Raw genomic sequence first — 18,857 nt, forward strand, 5'->3', positions numbered from 1 at the left:
GGGCCGCGCCACCACGCGTGCTCTGGCTGCCCTCCCGTGCCAGCCCCATGTGCTGCAGGAGCCGGAGCATCATCCTGGGTGCTACCTTTGTGACAGGCAAGCCTGAGCGGCGGCTTTAATCCCAGCTGAGCTGACAGCAGGTCCTCTGACAGCCCAGGCAGCTGCTGGCGTCTGCCCTCCACCCCATCACCTGCGCTGCAAGTGGGGTGCTTGCTGTTCGTATTTTATGCTTCACATCTGCGTCTGACAAGGAGCCACGCCGATAACTGGCTTTATTTTCCTACCTGCAGCTCTGCTAGGGGGACTGCTGGGCTGGTGGCTGAGCCTTTCGGCATCAATTCTGCTGCCTGGCTGGGTGAGGAGGCTGCTGGATGGCGGTGGCACTGCAGCGTGGGCCAGGCAGCTCTCTCAGGACCCATCTCTCTGCCCTCTATAGGCCCAGATGTCTGGGGCAGGCTTTCCGGACGAGTGTGCTGGTCTGCTGGGGGCTGCCTGGTCCAAAAAAGTCATGCAGAAAATGCTCACAAGCATCCCCTGCATGGTACAACCTCTGGACTGCATTCAAATTAGTGGCTTCGAGGCCAAAGCCTATCAATCACCCTGCATTTGTACCGTCTAGTCCTCTTCTCACAAATGGAATAGTTTCAGGGGTTTATCTTTCTGCCAGCCTCCTAAAATCTACGGGCTAGAACTTCATTGAACATAGCCGCGATCGTAACTGGAAAAAAAAAAGACTCATTTTCTAAATGTTTTTCACCATTGGATGCTTCATCTGAGTACTGAGATAAAGCCAGATGCCTCTCTGAGTCTCCTTGCCATTAACTTTCTCCACCTGTACGCTGACAGCAAACTGTCATTTCAGTCATCTGTCAGTTGTCATTCCAGCTGCCCTTCCTTGTACCTTTCCAAATGTACTATATTTTCCCTGCGATACGGAGACAAGGAGAAAGCTGAGGGGAGTTATGATAGAGGTTTACAGAACCACGAGGACAGCAGATAAGTTGAGCTGCTATTCATCAATTCCCCCAGCGCTAGAACTAGCCGAGCACTCATTGAAAATAGATCAGTTTAAAGCAGACAAAGGGAAGCGTTTTTTTATGCAGTGGGTTGTTACTTTTCAGAATTTGAGTGTAAGGCTCCATGGACTGCTTTGGTTGATCACCTCCCTTGCCCAGCTCCCTAGGCAAAATGCGGGGAGCGGAGGGGACACAGTGACTGTCTCTTCTCAGCAGTAATTCAGCCAACAAAGACGATGAATTTCACAGGCTGGGCAAGCGAAGTGGAGCCGTGGCTGGCGCAGAACGGTGACTTTTCCACCCCATCAAGATCACCGGCTGGCTTGGAAGCCTTCTCCCTGGGTACAGCGCTGAGGGCTCTGTGCGCTATATGGATGAGGAGCGAGGGGGTCGGTTTGTAACTGAGTCATAGCAGATTGTCTAGGCAGACCTCTCTGATGTGAAGGCTTCCATTTATTTGTATGCGTTCAGGCTGCTTTGACCAGAAGTTGAAGTGTCTGGGAAGGGAGAAGTAACAGAAGTGCCTCCCTATGGTGGTGGGGAAGTTGCACGTTCAGTGCAAAGCCTGAAGCTGCTGCTTCTGCTTTGGAGTGCAAGCTGTGGTAATGAAATTAAACTTATGGCCTCTTCTGGGAAGTAGGAGGCATCTCTTTAAAAGTAAATACGGGTAATCTCAGTGGTTTTAGGAAGAGGAGTCCTTTAAAGGCATCGTGGAGGTGAGCACTGCTCTCCCCTGATGCTGCCTGCCCGAACCAGAATGAATGTGGGCTCTGCTGGTGCTGGCAAGCTTGGCTCTGCTCGTCTGCTCCCTGCTGTGGGTGGTGGGCAGGTGGGAGCTGAACCCATATGGCTTAGGCTGGGCCATCCTCCAGCACCCGGAGCAGGAGGCTCCGAGCTTGCACCAAGAAGTGGTTGCCTGCAGTGTTCCGGCTTCTGGCCCCCAGAAAAAGACACTTGGGGTCGAGCTGGTGTCTGGGAGCAGCCGAGGGCTTTCAGCCAGCTCAGGGGATGGGAAGGGCATCGCCTGGCTCTTATCTCCGATGGCTTTCTCAGGAGCCATCTCTTTCCCTCAGCTGAGGGCAGCAGGGTTATTTCTCTGAATGGTGCCTTGTGAGGAAGGAGGAGGAAAAAAAAAGCACTAAGTCAGATACAATAATTTTCAATCTGAGAGTTATTTAGACTTTGCGCGTCCTTTGTAAGACACAGAAATCCTCAGTATAAGGTTTAATGGCTCAAGGGCCGAGAGGAGAAGGTAAATAATTCTTACGCTTGATATAGAGATGGTTTTCTCCTTGTTTGTCAGATATGATAGATGTCACCCACTGGTCGCCTATTGTTATTCTGTTGTTGCTTGTCACAGTCACACCTTCCATTGAATCCTATTCTTCTCTCTTTTTCCTCTCTTTCTCTCTTGGCACCCGGCTTGCAAGTAATTTATGTATGACAATATGAGACTAATTCTGTTATTATGTCAAAGGGAAATTGAATCTGGGGCTTTAGAGCTGCATCTGGGAGGAATCTTCAAATGAATCTGGAGTGCAGGAAAACTCCATGTTCGATTCATTCGCTTGTCACACTGCCTGCCAGATTAAGTCATTATGAAGGGCAGAGGAGGAGAAACGAAGGAAAAAAAACCACAGGAGTTAGACTGAGGAATGAAAGGGAAAGGAGGAGAGGACAGAAGAATGAAGACTGAAAATAAAAGGGACAAGCTGAGATGGCAAACACAGTAAACTGATATCAGTAACCATTCAGATAAACCTTCAAGTGCATGCTTAACATCAGGTGAAGCAAACGTTTGAGTAAAGCCCTGAGTGAAGGGCTTAGCTGGATTTTACTGTGTCGGTGAAAATGGGAGCAGAAATGCGGGGGTTGATAGGAGAAGGGTCAGAGCAGATTTAGCAAGGCCTTGGCTGCTCTGCTGGAGGAGGGTTTCTTGCATTGCCTAGCAGGGCTGCAGCCATACAAGCAGTAGGGCCGTCGTGGGTCTGTGTTCCATAACATTTCATTTAATGCTGGTCCTGCCATCGTTCACTGGCACCTGAGAGGTTTCTGCAACTTATGTTTTTCCCTTTTCAAAGCCCTGAGAACCACAAAGACACATCCAATCCACAGCAATTTCCACCTCCCTTCCCATAAATACAGTTTAACGAGTCTTCCCTCCCTGGTGCCTTTTTGGCCCTTGGTCTCTCTGCTTGAGGCTGAAAAGGAGGAAGAGACGGTGGCAGAAAGAAGGACCTTGTCTGCTTAACAGGTGAGGGAGAGGCAAAGCCACCCAGCAGGTGCTGAGAGGTAGCTTTTGGTGTTTTAAAGCTGGAGGGAAGTGAGGCAGGTGAGACAGCAAGGTCTGAGCTAAGCAGCAAGCATAAAAGGTATTAGGATGTGGATCTCACGCGTGGAACCAAGGTATCTGAGTAGTGTTCCAAGTCTTTTCTAGGCTGAACCCAAAATAACTGATTTAACTAAGACTTTGAGTTTCCCTTGAAGGTATCCCAGCCCTGCTGAGGAGCTGGGCTTTAATGCTCCGGGGCCTTAATTGCCTACTTACAATTTGGAGAAGATAATGTTTTGTTTTTTCCATCCACACAGCCTGCCTTCTCTGCACACAGGCAGTGCTGCCACTTTATCTTTTCCATGAGATCAAGATTTCTGCTGAGGAACAGTTGTAGCATAAAGCAGGGTAATCAGCAGGGAAATGTATTAGAGGGAAGATATGTAAGGCAGTTTCTACAGCAAGAAAAGGAGGATGCTGAATGTACCAAAAATGGGCTGACGTGGCTTCGGCTTTTCCCAGTGGCTGGAATACTAAAGGATACCTTCTGTCTCTTTTGCCAGGTAGCTTGTGCTACATTAAAACAACATGTTGAAGGAGCAAAACTCATCAATACCCTTTTATTCCCAGCGCTCAGCGCGCTGTACTTTGCTGTGCCTGAGCTGTAGCTACGAATAACATCCTTCTCGCTTTGGACCTTGGTATTAACGCGGTTCTGCGGCCTCCTTCGTGTTGCTCGGGCACAATTTGCATACCAGTGTGTGCGTGCACATGTGTGCATGCTTGATTACCTTGAGTTTGTTCATGATGCCTTTTTGCACAGCTTTGCCCCCCGTCTGCTGTAGAGTTGTGCTAATCCCGTGTGTGGAAGGATCGGCAGCTCCACCACCCTCCCACACCTCTCCCATTCACCGGCATCCATCACTTCAGTTCCTGGTGCTGCTTTACTATTAATTGGCTTGTGTAATCTCTGAGATTGTTATTTATTAATAGACCGTTCTGACTGTAGGAAAGTTCATTATTTAAAGCAGGAGAATGAGAGATCCAGAGGAACAGATGGATACATGGAAGTATCAGAAGAAGAGCTAGTTAAAATTCTAGGCATGTGCCGAGCTTTGACAAAGGATGGAAAACAGAATCAATCATCATTATCTAGGAGAAAAGCCATCAGTCTGTGTTAAAAATAAGCACTTTGTGTATTAAGCCTGTGATGCCAGACTTCCAAGAGTTTTGACTGGTAGCTGCAGACCCCGAGGTTAGACAGCTGACTGGGGAGCACTGCTGGGCGCACAGAACAGCAGACGAAAAGGGAGGAAGAAATGTAAGCTGGAAAATGCAAAGAGTTGCTTTTGATGTCCGTCCAGTTCTGACTGGCTGTAGACAAGAGTATTCATTGATGGCTGTGTTAAAAAAGTCCCCCCTGAAATGCTAGTGCTGTTTAAAACTAGCGCGAGCCTTTCAGCTAGCGGTTAAGGGCTGCTTTGTGCATCAGCTGGGGAAAGCAGGCTGGGAAAAGACCCCTAATCTGTATCCTAATAAAAGAACTTCCCCGTTTGAATGATTTGATTTCCCACCAGGCTTCTCAGCTGTCTTGGCAAGGTGGATTCTCCGTGGAAACTCTGATAATCGCCTGCGAGTGCCGGGAAGGTGTCAACGCCGAATGCGGGGAAGCGTCGGGCAGAAGGAAGGGTTTGCTCGGGAGCTGGGAGGGACTGGTGAGTCAGCCAGGCCTTGAAGGTGGGTAAAGTGAGTCAGAGCCAGGCAGAATTGCTGTCACACTGAGTCGGTGACAAAGATGAGACAAGAATCTAGGACTTGAATCCTAGACAATTCTCCAAAGCCCAGCTCACGCCGGTTCTTTTTTTCACCGAATTTGTTGTTCTGGTACTTGCAAACGAAAGCTTTCCCCCGCAACAAATACAAAAATATTAAACATTATATCTCTGTTGGACCCCTGCATGTGAAAGCAAAGGTCAGTTCCATTCTGAACTATTGCTAAAATGATTCTAATTGCCTTCAATTTCCCACAGGGGAATTTATCTGCCATTAGCAGGCCCTGAAATATTCAAATGCAACAGGCAAGCCAGCAAGCAGTGCTGCTCCGAGCTACCCCGCAGTAATTGGTTAATGGCAGAGCTGCTGGGTAGGAGGTAAACAGATCTGCTTTTTCTAAACCTGAAGCTTATGTCATGGCTGTTCCTCCAGACAAGGTTGTTTCTGGCTGCGTTCGGGATGCACTGAACCCTTTGTGTGTTTCTGGGCCCAGGCAAGGCACACCTGACATCTGTTTTTTTTTTCTCCTTGCTTGGTGCTTGCCTGGACTCTGAAGCGTTTGTCCATGCACAGAGAAACCAGAACCCAGACCCAATTTGTGTTATGATCTAAAGACCTTTTTCTGGAGAGAGAGAAAAAAAAAAAGAATTTCTTCTTCAGTTTCCTTCTAAACTTGGAGATTTCCTGGCATGTAACCTCTTAAACAGCAATGCTTTTCCCTCCCCCAGTGAGCACTGCTCCCTTGGAGCCATTTAGGGTTTTTAAACTCTCTCTGTTTCCTAAGCTGCTGCTCTTTGCTTCGCGAGGGCAACTGAAGATCATCTAATAACGTACAATTTCACTTTTCCTTTTCTCCCCCTCTCTTATTGAGCGCAGACAGATTGCTCTTAACCTACGCATCCCCTTCATACCTGGCTTCCTTTTTTATACCTGAAATGTCAGAAAGGGAGGAAATGAATAATGCTTTGTGTTCTTAACATCTGCATCTTTTACAAGGAAGGGGCGGGGGAGAAGCTGTGTGAGAATTTTTTGTGAAGATCCTCGCAGATTTTCTGTAGGAATTAAGGTGACGGATTCAAGCCTGTCAGAGCCATCAACGCTTTTGGGAGACGTTTGGCAGAGCACAGCAGAAGAAAATGATAGCTGGACATGCGGGAGATGAATCCTGAAACAATTCATGTGATGTTTTCTTTTAGCCCTTGACTGGGGCAAAACCGTGGCTGCTTTCCATGAGTTTTGTTCGGTACAAACTTCGGGGCTTGTTTGTGCTTGGGATGGGGCAACAGAGAAATACCTATTAGATATGTAGAGGGTATTTTGCTACTGATGATATGAAAGGGCCTTGCTCTTTCCACAGACGAGATAAGAAGCTGGTAACAAAAGCTGAGTTGTGGGAGACGCTGTGTGTTCTCTACCAAAGGGTAGTTTTAAAGTGTCCTGGTGAAAGAGTAAAAAAACCCAAACCAACCAAAGAAACAAAAACAAAACAAAACAAACAAAAAAGACGAATGCTAATCTGTCCTTCCATATTGTCTTAACCTAACGTCTGAGAGCTAAGAAATTTATGACGACAAAAACACAGCTCTTTCAGTCCAAGCTTGCTCAAGATTAACTGTAGTTCTAGATGCTGCCACCGCCTGTAGCATGAGCCTCCCTCTGCCCAGCCAGACCAACACAGGCCCCAAATAGCACTTGCTGGCAAAGATAGCCCAGCAGAAAGCAGATAAGTGGGTGTATCTGGGGGCTTGCATTAGTTTCGCAAGCTGTCTCCTTCTTCTGCTGTACCCCTCCTTGTGCACGACGGGGCTAAATGGGGGAGAGGAGCCGAGGGCGGTGCAGTTTGGGAGGTGACGTGACCTTATCAAGCCTCATGTCGAGGCTGTGGCCAAGCTAAAAAGAGCGCTGAGATGCGCACCCATCCCCTGGAGGAGGCTGTCTTTTCGGAGCTGGTTTCCATGGAGGTGGAGTGATGAGTTGAGTGGTGGAAGAGCTGGAGGTGGGCTCCGTCTCCCATCATCAGTTTCTCACCCAAGCAGGCTGGGGAGCTCAGCTTGCTCAGGGCTTCTTTTGCCCTTCAGAAGAGCCACCCTAGTAGGGGGAAAGTAATATCTGCAACTGCTGCCAGTCCTTCAGAAAGGCAGTGGATCAACCCAAGTTCCCATCCATCCTTGGCTCATAAACCATTTGGAGCGTGGCCCTGAGAGACAGGACACTTCTCTTTAGCCTCCCCTCGAGGGGAATTTGAGTGGGATTGGTGGGGGTGATGGATGGTGGGTTTAGAAAACGAAGTCTGAGAGATCAATAGAAGAATATACAACCAATGCATCATGCAAGCTCTTCTTGTCTGTGCAGCACTAAATCAAAAATAATGAATGGCAGGCTTTTCAACCTTGGCACCTCCAGTCTTCCCCAGTGGAACAGCAGCCAGTGACTGATATGGATTATGCTGCTTTCTAGCATATTTCCTTTGCTTTCCTAATAGTCTTGGCATTGAATCATGATGTTCTGTTTTTAATATCCTTTCCTTCCTCCAGTGCTACCTACCTCTATCCCCATGTAATTTCCATCTTGCAGGCGCCTTGCCCATCTTACACTCCCTTTGCTCGTTGTGTGCCGAGGCAATCTATTGCAGGCTGGGTTCCTCTGGAGCTTTTGCTGGTTTATTTCTTAATTTCCAAGTGAGTTACTTCTCCCAGGGGCTCTGTTGCAGCCGTGAACAGTCAGGTGCATCAGGAGCTTTAAATTCCTCTCTGGTTGTGAGCCAGTTCCTGCCGGTGCTTGTCAGACCCGAGACTTGTGTGTGGAAGGGAAATGCACGGGCATGTGAGGAGAGGACATTAAGGTGGCACAAGCTCGCAGCCTGGGCTCTGCATCACTGCTGCCCAAAGGGAGAGCAAATGACAGCCGAAGTTCCTCGGGAGTTAAAATTTTTGAATCAGAGCAGGAATTCACCAACGAGGCACGGAGATTGACTGCCCTCTTCTATCATCCCTCTTACCTTTGCAAGGTCATTTACACCATGAAAAGCAATTGCCTTATTTTATTGCGTTATATATTTGTAATAAACTCTCTTGGTAGCAGCTAAAGTGACACTGATCTAAGCACTGAAATTTTCCTGGATCAGATCTCGCTGCTTGCTCCGGTGGGAATATTTACATCCCTCCGTACAGCTCGGTTGGCCCAGCTGCAAATGACGAGCGCCTTGTTCTTGTGCTCTTGACGTAAATCAGCTGCAAGCTCTGCCCAGCCCCTAGACTTATGCCATTGCGACAAAAACACGTGAGGATATGGTCAGAACATTAGCTTGGCAAAAAGCTCCCGAAGTTACTCCTAAAGATGGTGTAGATAAAGCTGCTTTGCTTTGTCTGGAAAGGGGATCGGTCATGTCAGAGCAGAAGAGGCCAGGAGCAAACTGCTAAAGGGCTTCGTAAACATCAGATTATGTGCCATGGAAAGCCAGGTCTAGGCTTGTGTTTAAATTAAAAAAATAAAAAATAAAAAAGCCTTGAGAACCATATGGGAAATTTCTATTGCATTACATCATGACTGCCCCGAAAGCAACAACAACATTATCATAGGCTTCTGGAAGGACAGAATTGAACAGCATCTTAAGAAACAAGTGCTCCAAAATTTTATTACTGGATGGGGACAATGAGAAAGGAAAAACCTAATTCAAAATCATGACAACAGCACACCCCTGGAGAGAATGCTGAAAACACACATCCAAAAATAAACTCCAGCAAGTGAGAGAGAGAATAATAGAATTGTATCTTGATCTGGCTCTGAATGAGAACTTCTAGAAAGAAATAGGAGAGGCAGAAGATCTGTGTTATCTATCAAGTCAATTGATTGTTGTATCCAAAGCTTGGCTCAGTAATAAATGAGGATGCCACTCATCTGGGTTTCTGGTCTATTTAGAATATTTTTAGAACTCTTTACAAAAAATATTCTGATTAATCTCCTGAATTTTCCTTTGCTCACTGAGACTTAAAGCAACATTGGATGTAATTATCCTGTGACTGGAAGGGATGTAATGAAGGCAGATACAAATCCTTGTGACAGCTTAGAGCGGCAGTGAGAATATTTATCCATCTAGGAACTAAAAGGATGAGTGCTGTGTTAGTGCCTGAGCCTTTTTCATGCACAAAAAAAAAAAAAAGGGATTTAGCTGCCAGTGTGGGCAAAGCTGGTTTTTTCTGTTTTGCAAACAGAGGAACCGAGGTGGAGTCGGAGCCCCAGAAAGATGCGATCATAGATCTGTCTCAGTCGGGCCTGGTGTGGTACCAAGAACTCAGATCTCTGCATCCTACCTTAGGGCTTCAAACCTTCCTCCTGATCCTCAGGCAGCCCAGGAGCTGGGTTTCTCAGCACGATAAAACCAGCTTTCCGGGGCCAGCAAGGTTTTGAAGGCTGTCTTTTTTGGGATGCTGAATCTTGAGGCTGGCTCTTGCACCAAGCAGGCTGGGTGCCTGAGCAGATGCCTCCTTCCCTCCCCATGTGCACCCAGCTGTTCCTGGCATGTGTCTCCCCCTCCTGACGCCCCGCTGCAGATGTCTGGACAGGGAGCTGGTGCCTGGCTGTCCCTTCCGCACGTCTCCTGCAGCGCCTTGCAGCCCCAAGAAGATAAATGTTTGTTAAGCCGCACCTGCTTGCTTGAATAATTCCCCACTAAAGGAGGCCACTTACCAGTAATTCATTACCAAACCTTTATTAGCATAAACAAGGCTGTGAGAAGTAAGCGTAGATTTCCCCGTTCCTTACAGTTTATCAGTTGTGGTTTCTATTAAGATTTACCAGTACATCTTCCCCTCTATTGCTTTCCCACATCTCAGCTCTGCAGCATAATCTTGTCATATTGTGGACATTTATATCTGTTTTCCTGGCTTGTTTTTATGCAGTAGACTAAAGAGGAAAAAAAAAAAAAAACAACAACAACTAACAAACCAAAACAGAGCTTTCTCATTTGGGGGAAAGCAAATGTGCAGCCTGCAGTCTGCTCAGCATCACCTGGCAGGAGGCACGCAGCTATTGCTCAGCATTTCTCCCCCAGCTCCGCAGTGTCTCTTCCTCCCATCCAGCCGAGGGCACTGGCTGAAGGGTGAAGGTTGGAGCCTTCAGTGCCACCAGGTAGCTCCAGCAGCCTGGGTGTTTATTTCCAGATAAAGCTTGTCGTAGCTGGGCCGACAGATAAGGTGTTCTTCCTCCCTGGAGCCGCTAGCTCTGGCCCTTTTGGTCTGCTGCATTAGAAACCTTTGAGGCTTTCTCTCTTTTCTTTGTGTGGCTGCTAGCAATTTAGAGAAAAAAATAAGTGTGGTTTGCTGGTTAGAATTTGGCAAATCTATGCTAACAAGACAAACTAGACGTTCCCAACACCCATTTTGAGGTTCTCTTACCACGAAGTGTCGATAGTACATAAGGAGCGATCGCGGTCAGTGTTGATCTCCAGTAACGACTCTCTGCAGCTTGAGCCAAAAAGCCTTTGGCTTGTAAAGTTTGCAGAATGAGCATGGGAAGAGAGAAATGATGATTATTGTCCACTCAGTTCTGTTGTCACCTCTGGTTGCAGGCTCCTTCAGAGCTGCAGGTGTTTTGTCCTTGCCTGTTATCCTCGAGATATTCCTGGAAGCTATCTCATTTCTTTTGCAAAAGGTTTATTGGCACATCCCCTGCAGTCATTAGCGGGGATATAAGCAGCATCTAAGCTTTGTCCTGGCTCACAGTTCTGGCTCGCTGCAGTCATTCCTGAGATTTCCTACATGGAGGCATTCCTGCCTCCAAATCTTGTGCTGAAATCTCAGCAATGAATGGGTTTAAAGAGCTGCGATGAGCCATCCTGTGACAGGAGCTTGTAGCATCCGCTGCGAAGCTGCTGTCACACCTTATACCAGCCAGGATGTCGGGAGAATTGTCAGAAAAACTCAATCTTTGCATTTTTGTTTTTTCTTTCCAGTTTCTAACTTAAACCGCTGCTAAGAATACACGACGCTACTTGCTATCTAGAGCTGAGGAGGTTCCATACCAAAAGTGGTTTTCCATCTCTTGCTGCATACTTCTGAAGCCCTCGAAGTGCAAACAATTTCTGCTCTTTCTGTATGCATTGTACTCGTTCTTTGTGGAACACATTATGCAATGTACCTCTTCAGATTCTGCTCTCTTGTCACAGCAGTGAGTGATCTTAATAGAGGGAGATATTTTAAATGAGCGTTGCCTTAAACTTTTCATAGGGAAGGCAGCACGTGGGGAAAACAATGAAACTGTACCTAACGCAGTGATTCACTTTGATTTCATTTTTGAGCTTATAAACCAAAGAACCCATGTTTTGTAAGTAACGTGCGCAACAGACCAACTTCTCAGCTGGAGTAAGCTGGCAACATGCTAGGGTCACAGGAACGATGGGTTTTGCTATAGCTGAGAACGCCTTCTGATGTCAAGTAGAAGTACTTCAGTTTCCAGGGAATGCGATCCCGTCTGACTAACATGGAGGAGTCGAGTGAGCTGAAAGGCACTAATTGGTTCTCCCGTCAGGGGAAGACTCGTGCTTTCAGCTCTGTCCCAAGTTCAACGTCAAGCAGAGAAAAGAGCTGCAGCTCTGCGACCGATACCATGGGGCGAGCGGTGGTGCTTGTCTTATTCGTTTCTTTAACTGAAATTGTGCCTCAGTGAGCGCAGCCCCTCACCAGGCCCAGGTGCTGCTTCGGAGTGCTTTGCATCTGGGGAGCACGAGGTCACTTTGGGGTCCCGGGTCACCAAGGGAAGTCTCTTCTAACCTGAGAAGCATCTTGCAGAGGAGGTGCTGGAAGCCCAGGGAGTGTTGGCTGCCCCTCTGCCTTCAGAAAAGGCGCACACCAAAGGAAAGAGGCAGTTGAGGACCCCCTGCTTTTAATTTAAAGATGGAGAAGTTGATGAATGAGTCTTTCCATGTGGTTTCTTGCTGATGGTGCGATGGGATGACTTTTTGTTTCAGCTGTTTCAAGTCGCTGTGCTACACGGAAGGAGCTGTACTTCCCCTGTCTTGTCCAGTGTGCTCCTGACCTTGGAGGTTTGGGAGAATTGTCTGTCCCTGACTCACCTACTGCCTTAGGCCTGGGGGGTGCACAGCAGAAACGCCTCTCAGATCAGAAGGGAAGATCCAAAAAGACATTCGTCACCATGATTACATCAGTAGATTAGCGGGAAGCTGGGGAGGGTGGCACAGAAGAGTCCCCTTCCGACTGCAGACCCAGAGAAACAGGATTAGAAGGAAAAACTTGGGAGGGGAAGAAGAGGAACATTTTCCGTGGTATTTTCAGCCAAAGAGCTTGGTCTAATCCTTGGCCTCCCCTGAGGCTCTGCATGACCTTCAGCCAGTCGCTTCCGTACGCGCTAAGCAGGGTTTGATTGCGTCGATCACTTCAAGTCTCAGGATGGCAAACGCCACGCAAGAGCTAAGCGCTAATACAACTTTTAATCAAATGCAGCTACAGGTGCTTTACTGCAACCTTTATAGAAGCAGTCCCTCCCCGTGCCAGGGTCCTGTGGGAGGGAAACCTGCTGTCACCCCCCGCCAGCCCAGGGCGGCTCAGCACCTCTCGGGATGAGGGAAAGCAAAGCCATTGCTCTTGTGACACCTGAGGCCAGATAACGCCTGGCACTGGCCGACTTAGCCTTGAATACATATGTATTAATCGCTGTGAACCTCTTCAGTGACCTTTTGGAGAACAAACTTGCCGGCAGTCAGGGTGCTCCTGTCCCGGTCTGCAGCAGGAGAGCAAAGGTCTCCCAGAATGATTCTCTCGTGAATCATTCAGCTTTTTTTTTTTTGCTCTGGTCCAACACCAGACTGCGTACAACTCTAAAGAACCTGTTCATTGTGTAGGAGCAAAGGATTAAGTTTAGTGCCTGCAGAATTGTATGCAATTCCTCTCCCAAAGCTGTGCACTGCGGGGAATAGAGAAGATCATACCTTATGCTGACATCTTCCAAACTCACCAAGAGATACAGGGGCTGTTTTAGACTTGCTGAGACACCGTCAAGCAGTTTGGCTCTGCAAATGGGCTCTCAGGCTTTAAGGGCTCAGTTACTCGGGGTGACGTGAGCAGCATTTGTTCTCTGGAGGGATGACGAGGAGGGGAAGGTGGGTTCTGTCTCCCACAGCTGGGTGCCCACCACCAACTCACAAGATCCTCGGTTTTCCTCTCTATAGAACGGAGCCATAAATTTCCTGCTGTCTTTGGAAATCCTAGGATGAAATAGGGAAGCACAAATCAATGGTTATGGTGAAGAAGGGAAGGATATAGAGCAATATAATTGATATTCTCATTTCTCAGGCAAAATGATTTAGGGCTTTGTTTTTAAAGAGCATGGAGATTTATAAACTCACAAGGCCAGGCTGTCTTCTGGTGTAAATTGTCATTGCTATTTCAGTTAACATCAGCTGTGATTCTGGGCCATGGCTGAATTTCTGTAGCTTATTAATAGGATTCTGTTGACTGTTATCATTTGGTTTAAGCAACACTTTCTGTCTCATAGTCTACATATCTCTAAAGCCATTCTTCACCTGGGGCTGTGTTGATGAAACTGATTAGCAGAAGGGAGGGAGGAAGAAATGTGTTCGTGGTGAAAAGGGCAGTACATCAAGCTAAAATGCAGGAGAAATGCTGAGTTCACAGAACGCACCAGGAATTATTAACCTTTGCACGAAAGCTGTGCTGCACGATGGTGGGGAATTTGCCGAAGTTGGGCTTCAGCATCTCTCTGACACCCTTTGGCACACGGGGAAAATGCCGCAGCAGCGTTGATGGAGAGCCTGCTTTTTCCTCTTCCTTGACATCTTCATCCAGCTACTTCAGAGCACCTCTGCCTTAGTTCAGCCATGAAACAACACTTGGCTCTCCTTGAATCTTTGCCAGGTAATGTGTTAGAGGGGAATTTCTCTGCACAGCAGATTGCAGTAGGCATTTCCACTATGGACATGGATGCTTTGAGAGTCTGGAAAGAGTTTTCAGCCACACGTATGGATTCATCTGGAGGCACTGTAAGAGCATCCCAGTCTGCTGTCGCAGCCCTGTGACAGGCTGACGTGGTCAGATCAGGGCGCGTCTGTACCCATGTGGGGAAAATTCAGCTTCCAAAGAAACCATTTTGGGGTTAGTTGTGCCCTTCTGCCCTTTTAGAAAGCAATGCATGTATCAGTTCTGGCATGGAAATGCCATCGTGAAACCAGAACGTGATCAGCTCCTTGGAGACGTGCACTATGAATAGTTTGAATCCTTTTGAAATAAAATGTTTTGGCTTCGGATGCGTTCAAATGTTTTGTCTTTCCGAAAATAAATAAATAACGTTGCTTCCCTTCCTACCTCTTCCCCTGAAGCTGCATTATTTAGTAAATAAAGTAAAAACCTAGTTTGGGGAAGAAACAAATCCCTTGAAAATTAAATAACAGCTTAACAGGAAAGGTTGATTGATGTATTGTTTGACATCTAGGAGGTAGGCAGCTATCTAGATGTGGCGTGTCTGGCTAAATCGCTTTCAGTCTCTTTTCAGAACGCAGTGTTACCAAAGGTTACATGCTCGGGAAAATAAAGCATAATTGCTCTGCATCACCATCTAGAGAGCACAGTTAGAATTAAGCCTCTACATTCCTGCCAGTAAATGGTATAACATCACAATTTTGATGGGTATCCTTTCTGGTTTTAGTGCTATTTACTCTCTAAAGCAGCCCCTATTTATAATATATATTCTATTGCCACATCTGCTTTGTCCATATGGAAAAGAATTTTCCGTTTTTACTCCCCTTCCATATGGAGCAGGAGGCGGGCTTTTGGTGAATGTGGGCAGGTTAGAATGGGGATAAATAATAGGAAACACTTCCAGTGTCAGCCACCTTAGAAGCAAAATATTTTGACCTGTTCCGGAGCTGGCCTTCTCCCAAAGGGAGCTGTGATCTACATCTCCGAAGCGCTTGAATATTGCCAGTGACAAAGCACGCCGCCGAGATGTGCGTTGTAATTCATATTGTGTCGCGCGTGGTTATATGTTGCTACAAGAATTAACGATGAAATGATGAATGCTGAGCTTTGTTCCGTCTCTCCAGGAAAATGCCTCTATTTGGCTAGGGTGCATTGTAGGATTACTTTTTGTTACCGAGGTAGAGTCCCGTGGGCCAAGGTTTCCCCTCTGACAGCGCACTGCCGCAAGCTGCCTGGGATCTTCCTGTGAATAATGGAACGTTTGCAGGTTTTAATCAGATGCAATTTTGCAAACGGTTTTTATGATTTAGCAAGTCCATTAAAACTGACATTTGTTCTGCTCTGACACTCGTGAGGAGCTCCACAGAGCATAAACACTGGAAATTACTTGTAGGGAAGAAGATATTAAAATTCCCCAGCCCTTTTGTGTGCTTGTCGGAGAAATTCTGTTACCTTGTGCAGTGCCAGCTTGGAGCCGAGCCACTTGGTATGTGCCTGAGGTTTTTCTCTGCGCGCTGACTTGGGGCAGGGTGCTCCAGGCTGTCGTAGAGACAAAACACATGTACTTATGGTGACGTGCCTCTTGCGTGCTTTACAGAGCTATATCTTAAGGCTGAAGCAGAGGCTAAGTTTAAGTGGATGGGGGACGTGACCCTTCGGAGCAGAAGGGTTAGTAAATGCAATGCGTCTTATTAAATGTGTGTTGTGTGAAAACAGCATGTGTACCAACTGTTCCTTCCCATCTTCTCCTCTATTTATGACCTGAATTTATCCTAGTTCCACAGTAGACTCTTTGCAGGTTTTGCACAAAGGTTAAACCAAATCCCATTCATATCTCTGTGGAGTCCAGGGCAGTTTCAGTGGAGACTGGTCCCCTCCTCTTCTCTATCCAGCCCTGTTTTCCTAGAGAAAACATGTTCCTGGAGTTCAGGTCCTGTCTGTCCCTCCAGGGCTCCTCTCCAGGAAGAAGACCTGCCCCATCATGTTTGAATATCAGTTTGGCACTCAAAGTGAGTCCTCCAGAAGCCTTGTCTCTTTGATATGAAGCTAACATCAACATTTCAGCTGTGAAACACAGCCTGCAGATTGACAGCTTTCAGGAAGCAGGTTTTTTTCCATCCCTGATGCAGTTCTTCTCACTCGTCCTATTCAGACAGCAGTACGAAGCCCCTCTTAGAGGGGAAGAGCTCTCCAACAGCGTCTGGAAATGCATCAAATAGTCTGTTTTTTTTTCCCCAGCTGTCATTTTTGCACTGGTTTATTTTGTGCATTTTTTAAAATGTTTTTGCATATCAATTGTGGATTATTTCAAGCCATACCTTCTCTTGGCATGGAAGGCTTCTCACAATTTACAGCTGTCATAGTGGTCCTTGCCAGGAAGGGCAAGGCTGGGGTTTAGGCAGTTGAGCTTCCAGGGATTACTCTGAAGTTCCTTCCAACCTTGCATTTGAGCGTGCTGCGTGGACTTTCTTTCTGATACTAGCTCCCAACTGCAGGACTGAAGGGTTGTTCTTGTTTTCTCCTCTTGGATATTTAACTATATTTACCATAAAACCCAAACAAATAAACATAAACCCTGACTGGCAATTGTATAAAGGCTTGGTGGGCAGTAAGAATATACTGATAATGGCCAAGATATAATTTCTCATGCAGAGGGAAGCGCTAATTGTTCCTAACTCCAGCATGACCCGTGGGTAAGCCTGGGAACCAGGCTGGCATTAAGGGGTGGGCAGGATTTCTTTGGCAGGTGCGTGTCCTTCAGGAACAGATCTCCTGGAGGTGCTAGATCTTCAGTGGGGATCTCGGTAGCATCTGTGGAAGTGGGAAGCGCTGGGAAGAGACAGATCAGTACGTAGGTGGCTGTCTGAAGTTACCAAGATACAGGCAAATGCCCAGCTGGGGGGGAATCTGGCTGTCTGGAAACAGCAACTTGGGCTTTGTGCGAGGGGGGAGGTGATGAAAAATGACGGCACCTATTGCGAGACGCTGAGAAGCGAGGACTTGTCTTGATTAGAGAACGTGGAGGCTGCAGGCTGTGACTGGTTTAAAAAAAAAAAAATCTAGACTGATTTCATTTGAGATGCAGTGAGGAAGGCCCCAGGATCTGATCAGAGGCTGGATGTGAACCCACTCCAAAATTCCAGGGCAGATTCTCTATTGCTCTTCCCATCCTCTTGCGGGCTTCTGCACTTCTCAGTTCCCTTCGAGACCACGAGCAGATGAATTGCTGCTCGTGTTATCCGCTGCCAGCAAGGAAAAGCTCGTGGTGTGTTCCCTACCTTGAGGGCAGTGTTACCAGAAACTTCCCCTTGCTGTTACGATCGCTCCTGTTGCACTTCATAGCAGCATGCAGCAGGATGTGCCTGTGATACCTGCAGCCTTCATTTGTAGTCCTAGGAGCTTTAGATAAGCATCAGGAGCTGGATCCTTGGGCTGTGCAAATTGGCTCCATTTTGCCGCCGAAGTAAGTAGAGCTATTCTCTGTTAAAATACTTGAGAAAAATCTCACTTATCTGCTCCCTAGGGCTGAATTAGGTGAGCATCACATAATCTTTAATGTCTTTCTCCTCCCTCCCCCCTAGGAAGACAAGGGAGTCCTATTATCGCCAATTTTCCTGATGGGAAGCTGGGGTCGGGCAGGCAGCGATGTGCAAGCTGTGTCTCATCAGACGCTGCCCACAGCCCGAGGCACACAGCCCGAGATCTCTGCGCATCTCACCTGGCCTGCCAGGCTCTGCTCCTCAGCCACGTTTAGGTGCCTGATTTCTCCCGAGGTATTTAGAGGTTTAATCCTTTTAAAGAGGCGATTCAAAGTTGCTGGCTGAAATAATCTCATTGGGTTCTGTATCAAAGCAGGCGCTACACCTGGAAGTCAGGATTAGCAGGCTAAACACCACTCCTGCTTTCTCCTCCCCATTAGTAGAGAAATCCCCGAATCAAGTGCCCAGCCTCTCTGCAGCCCCAGCTTTCCCAGCCTGGTGACTTCCAGTTACTCAGGAAGGACCTTTCCTTCTCCTTTTTGGAAACTCAAAGCAAAAGCAGCGCAGGCTGGCAGCTCAAATTCCCATTACAAAGGCTTCCCTGCTCCTGCTCAGATTTAAACTGTCACCACAACGAAGCACCAGAAATGAGCAGATTGAAAAGCAAAAGCTGTGTGATGCTTGATGTCTTGCAATGTGTTAACAAGCCCCAAATTTACACTGTCAGTAAGAACCCCCAAGGAAAAGTGGAAGCAATTCCAACCAGGGGAGTGTCTCCCATCCTGCTGCTCTGGCTTTCACTTCTAATTTTGGCAAACAAAGTAAACACGGAAAACACAGTGTTTGTGCAAATTGCTCTTAGAGAAATATGGACTTATTCTGAGCTTCTTTTGAATTTGTGTTTTAGGCTGTGATTGCACAACAAAGGAAAAGTATTTTGAGATCAAGGCTGAAAAGGAATTGCTGTTTGCCCACAAAATAAATGGTGCGGTTATCTTCTCATCTCCGATCAGTTTTGATTTAAATTAATCTGCCACTTGAGTGTTCAAATCCCTTGGGTTGCCTAAGAAATGATGCATCGAGCTGATAACATGAGCTGTCTACGTTCTGCTCTGGAGCTGTCACCGCTCCAGCACTGCAGACCCATGTTGGGGTGCTGTGGGGCTGCTGGCACCCCGCAAGCCCACGCTGAGTGACCCAGGCAGGGTTTAGAAACACTTCTCATACTTAGAGCAAAATACTTGTTTGTCCCCTGCATTAATCTCAGTTTTCTACTCTTTTCTATTTTTTATTTTTCTTATCATGGAAGCGTTCGTTGAGGGATTTAGAGGTTAGGAAACCCGTGCACCTTATTGCCACTGCAGGAGCG

General features: G+C 47.1%; 1 protein-coding gene across 1 annotated transcript in view; it reads left to right on the forward strand.

Annotated features, from left to right (window-relative positions):
- The window catches only part of OAF (out at first homolog), a 201,174-nt gene that overhangs the window by 63,893 nt on the left and 118,424 nt on the right, over nt 1–18,857 (forward strand). The window contains exon 2 of the mRNA XM_080567495.1: nt 4,866–5,003. Coding sequence (XP_080423621.1) covers nt 4,949–5,003 — 55 coding nt within the window. The 5' untranslated portion in view covers nt 4,866–4,948. The remainder of the gene's footprint in view (nt 1–4,865; nt 5,004–18,857) is intronic.

This window comes from Anser brachyrhynchus, assembly GCF_964034855.1.
Source record: "Anser brachyrhynchus genome assembly, chromosome: 25".
NCBI classification, from domain to species: domain Eukaryota; kingdom Metazoa; phylum Chordata; class Aves; order Anseriformes; family Anatidae; genus Anser; species Anser brachyrhynchus.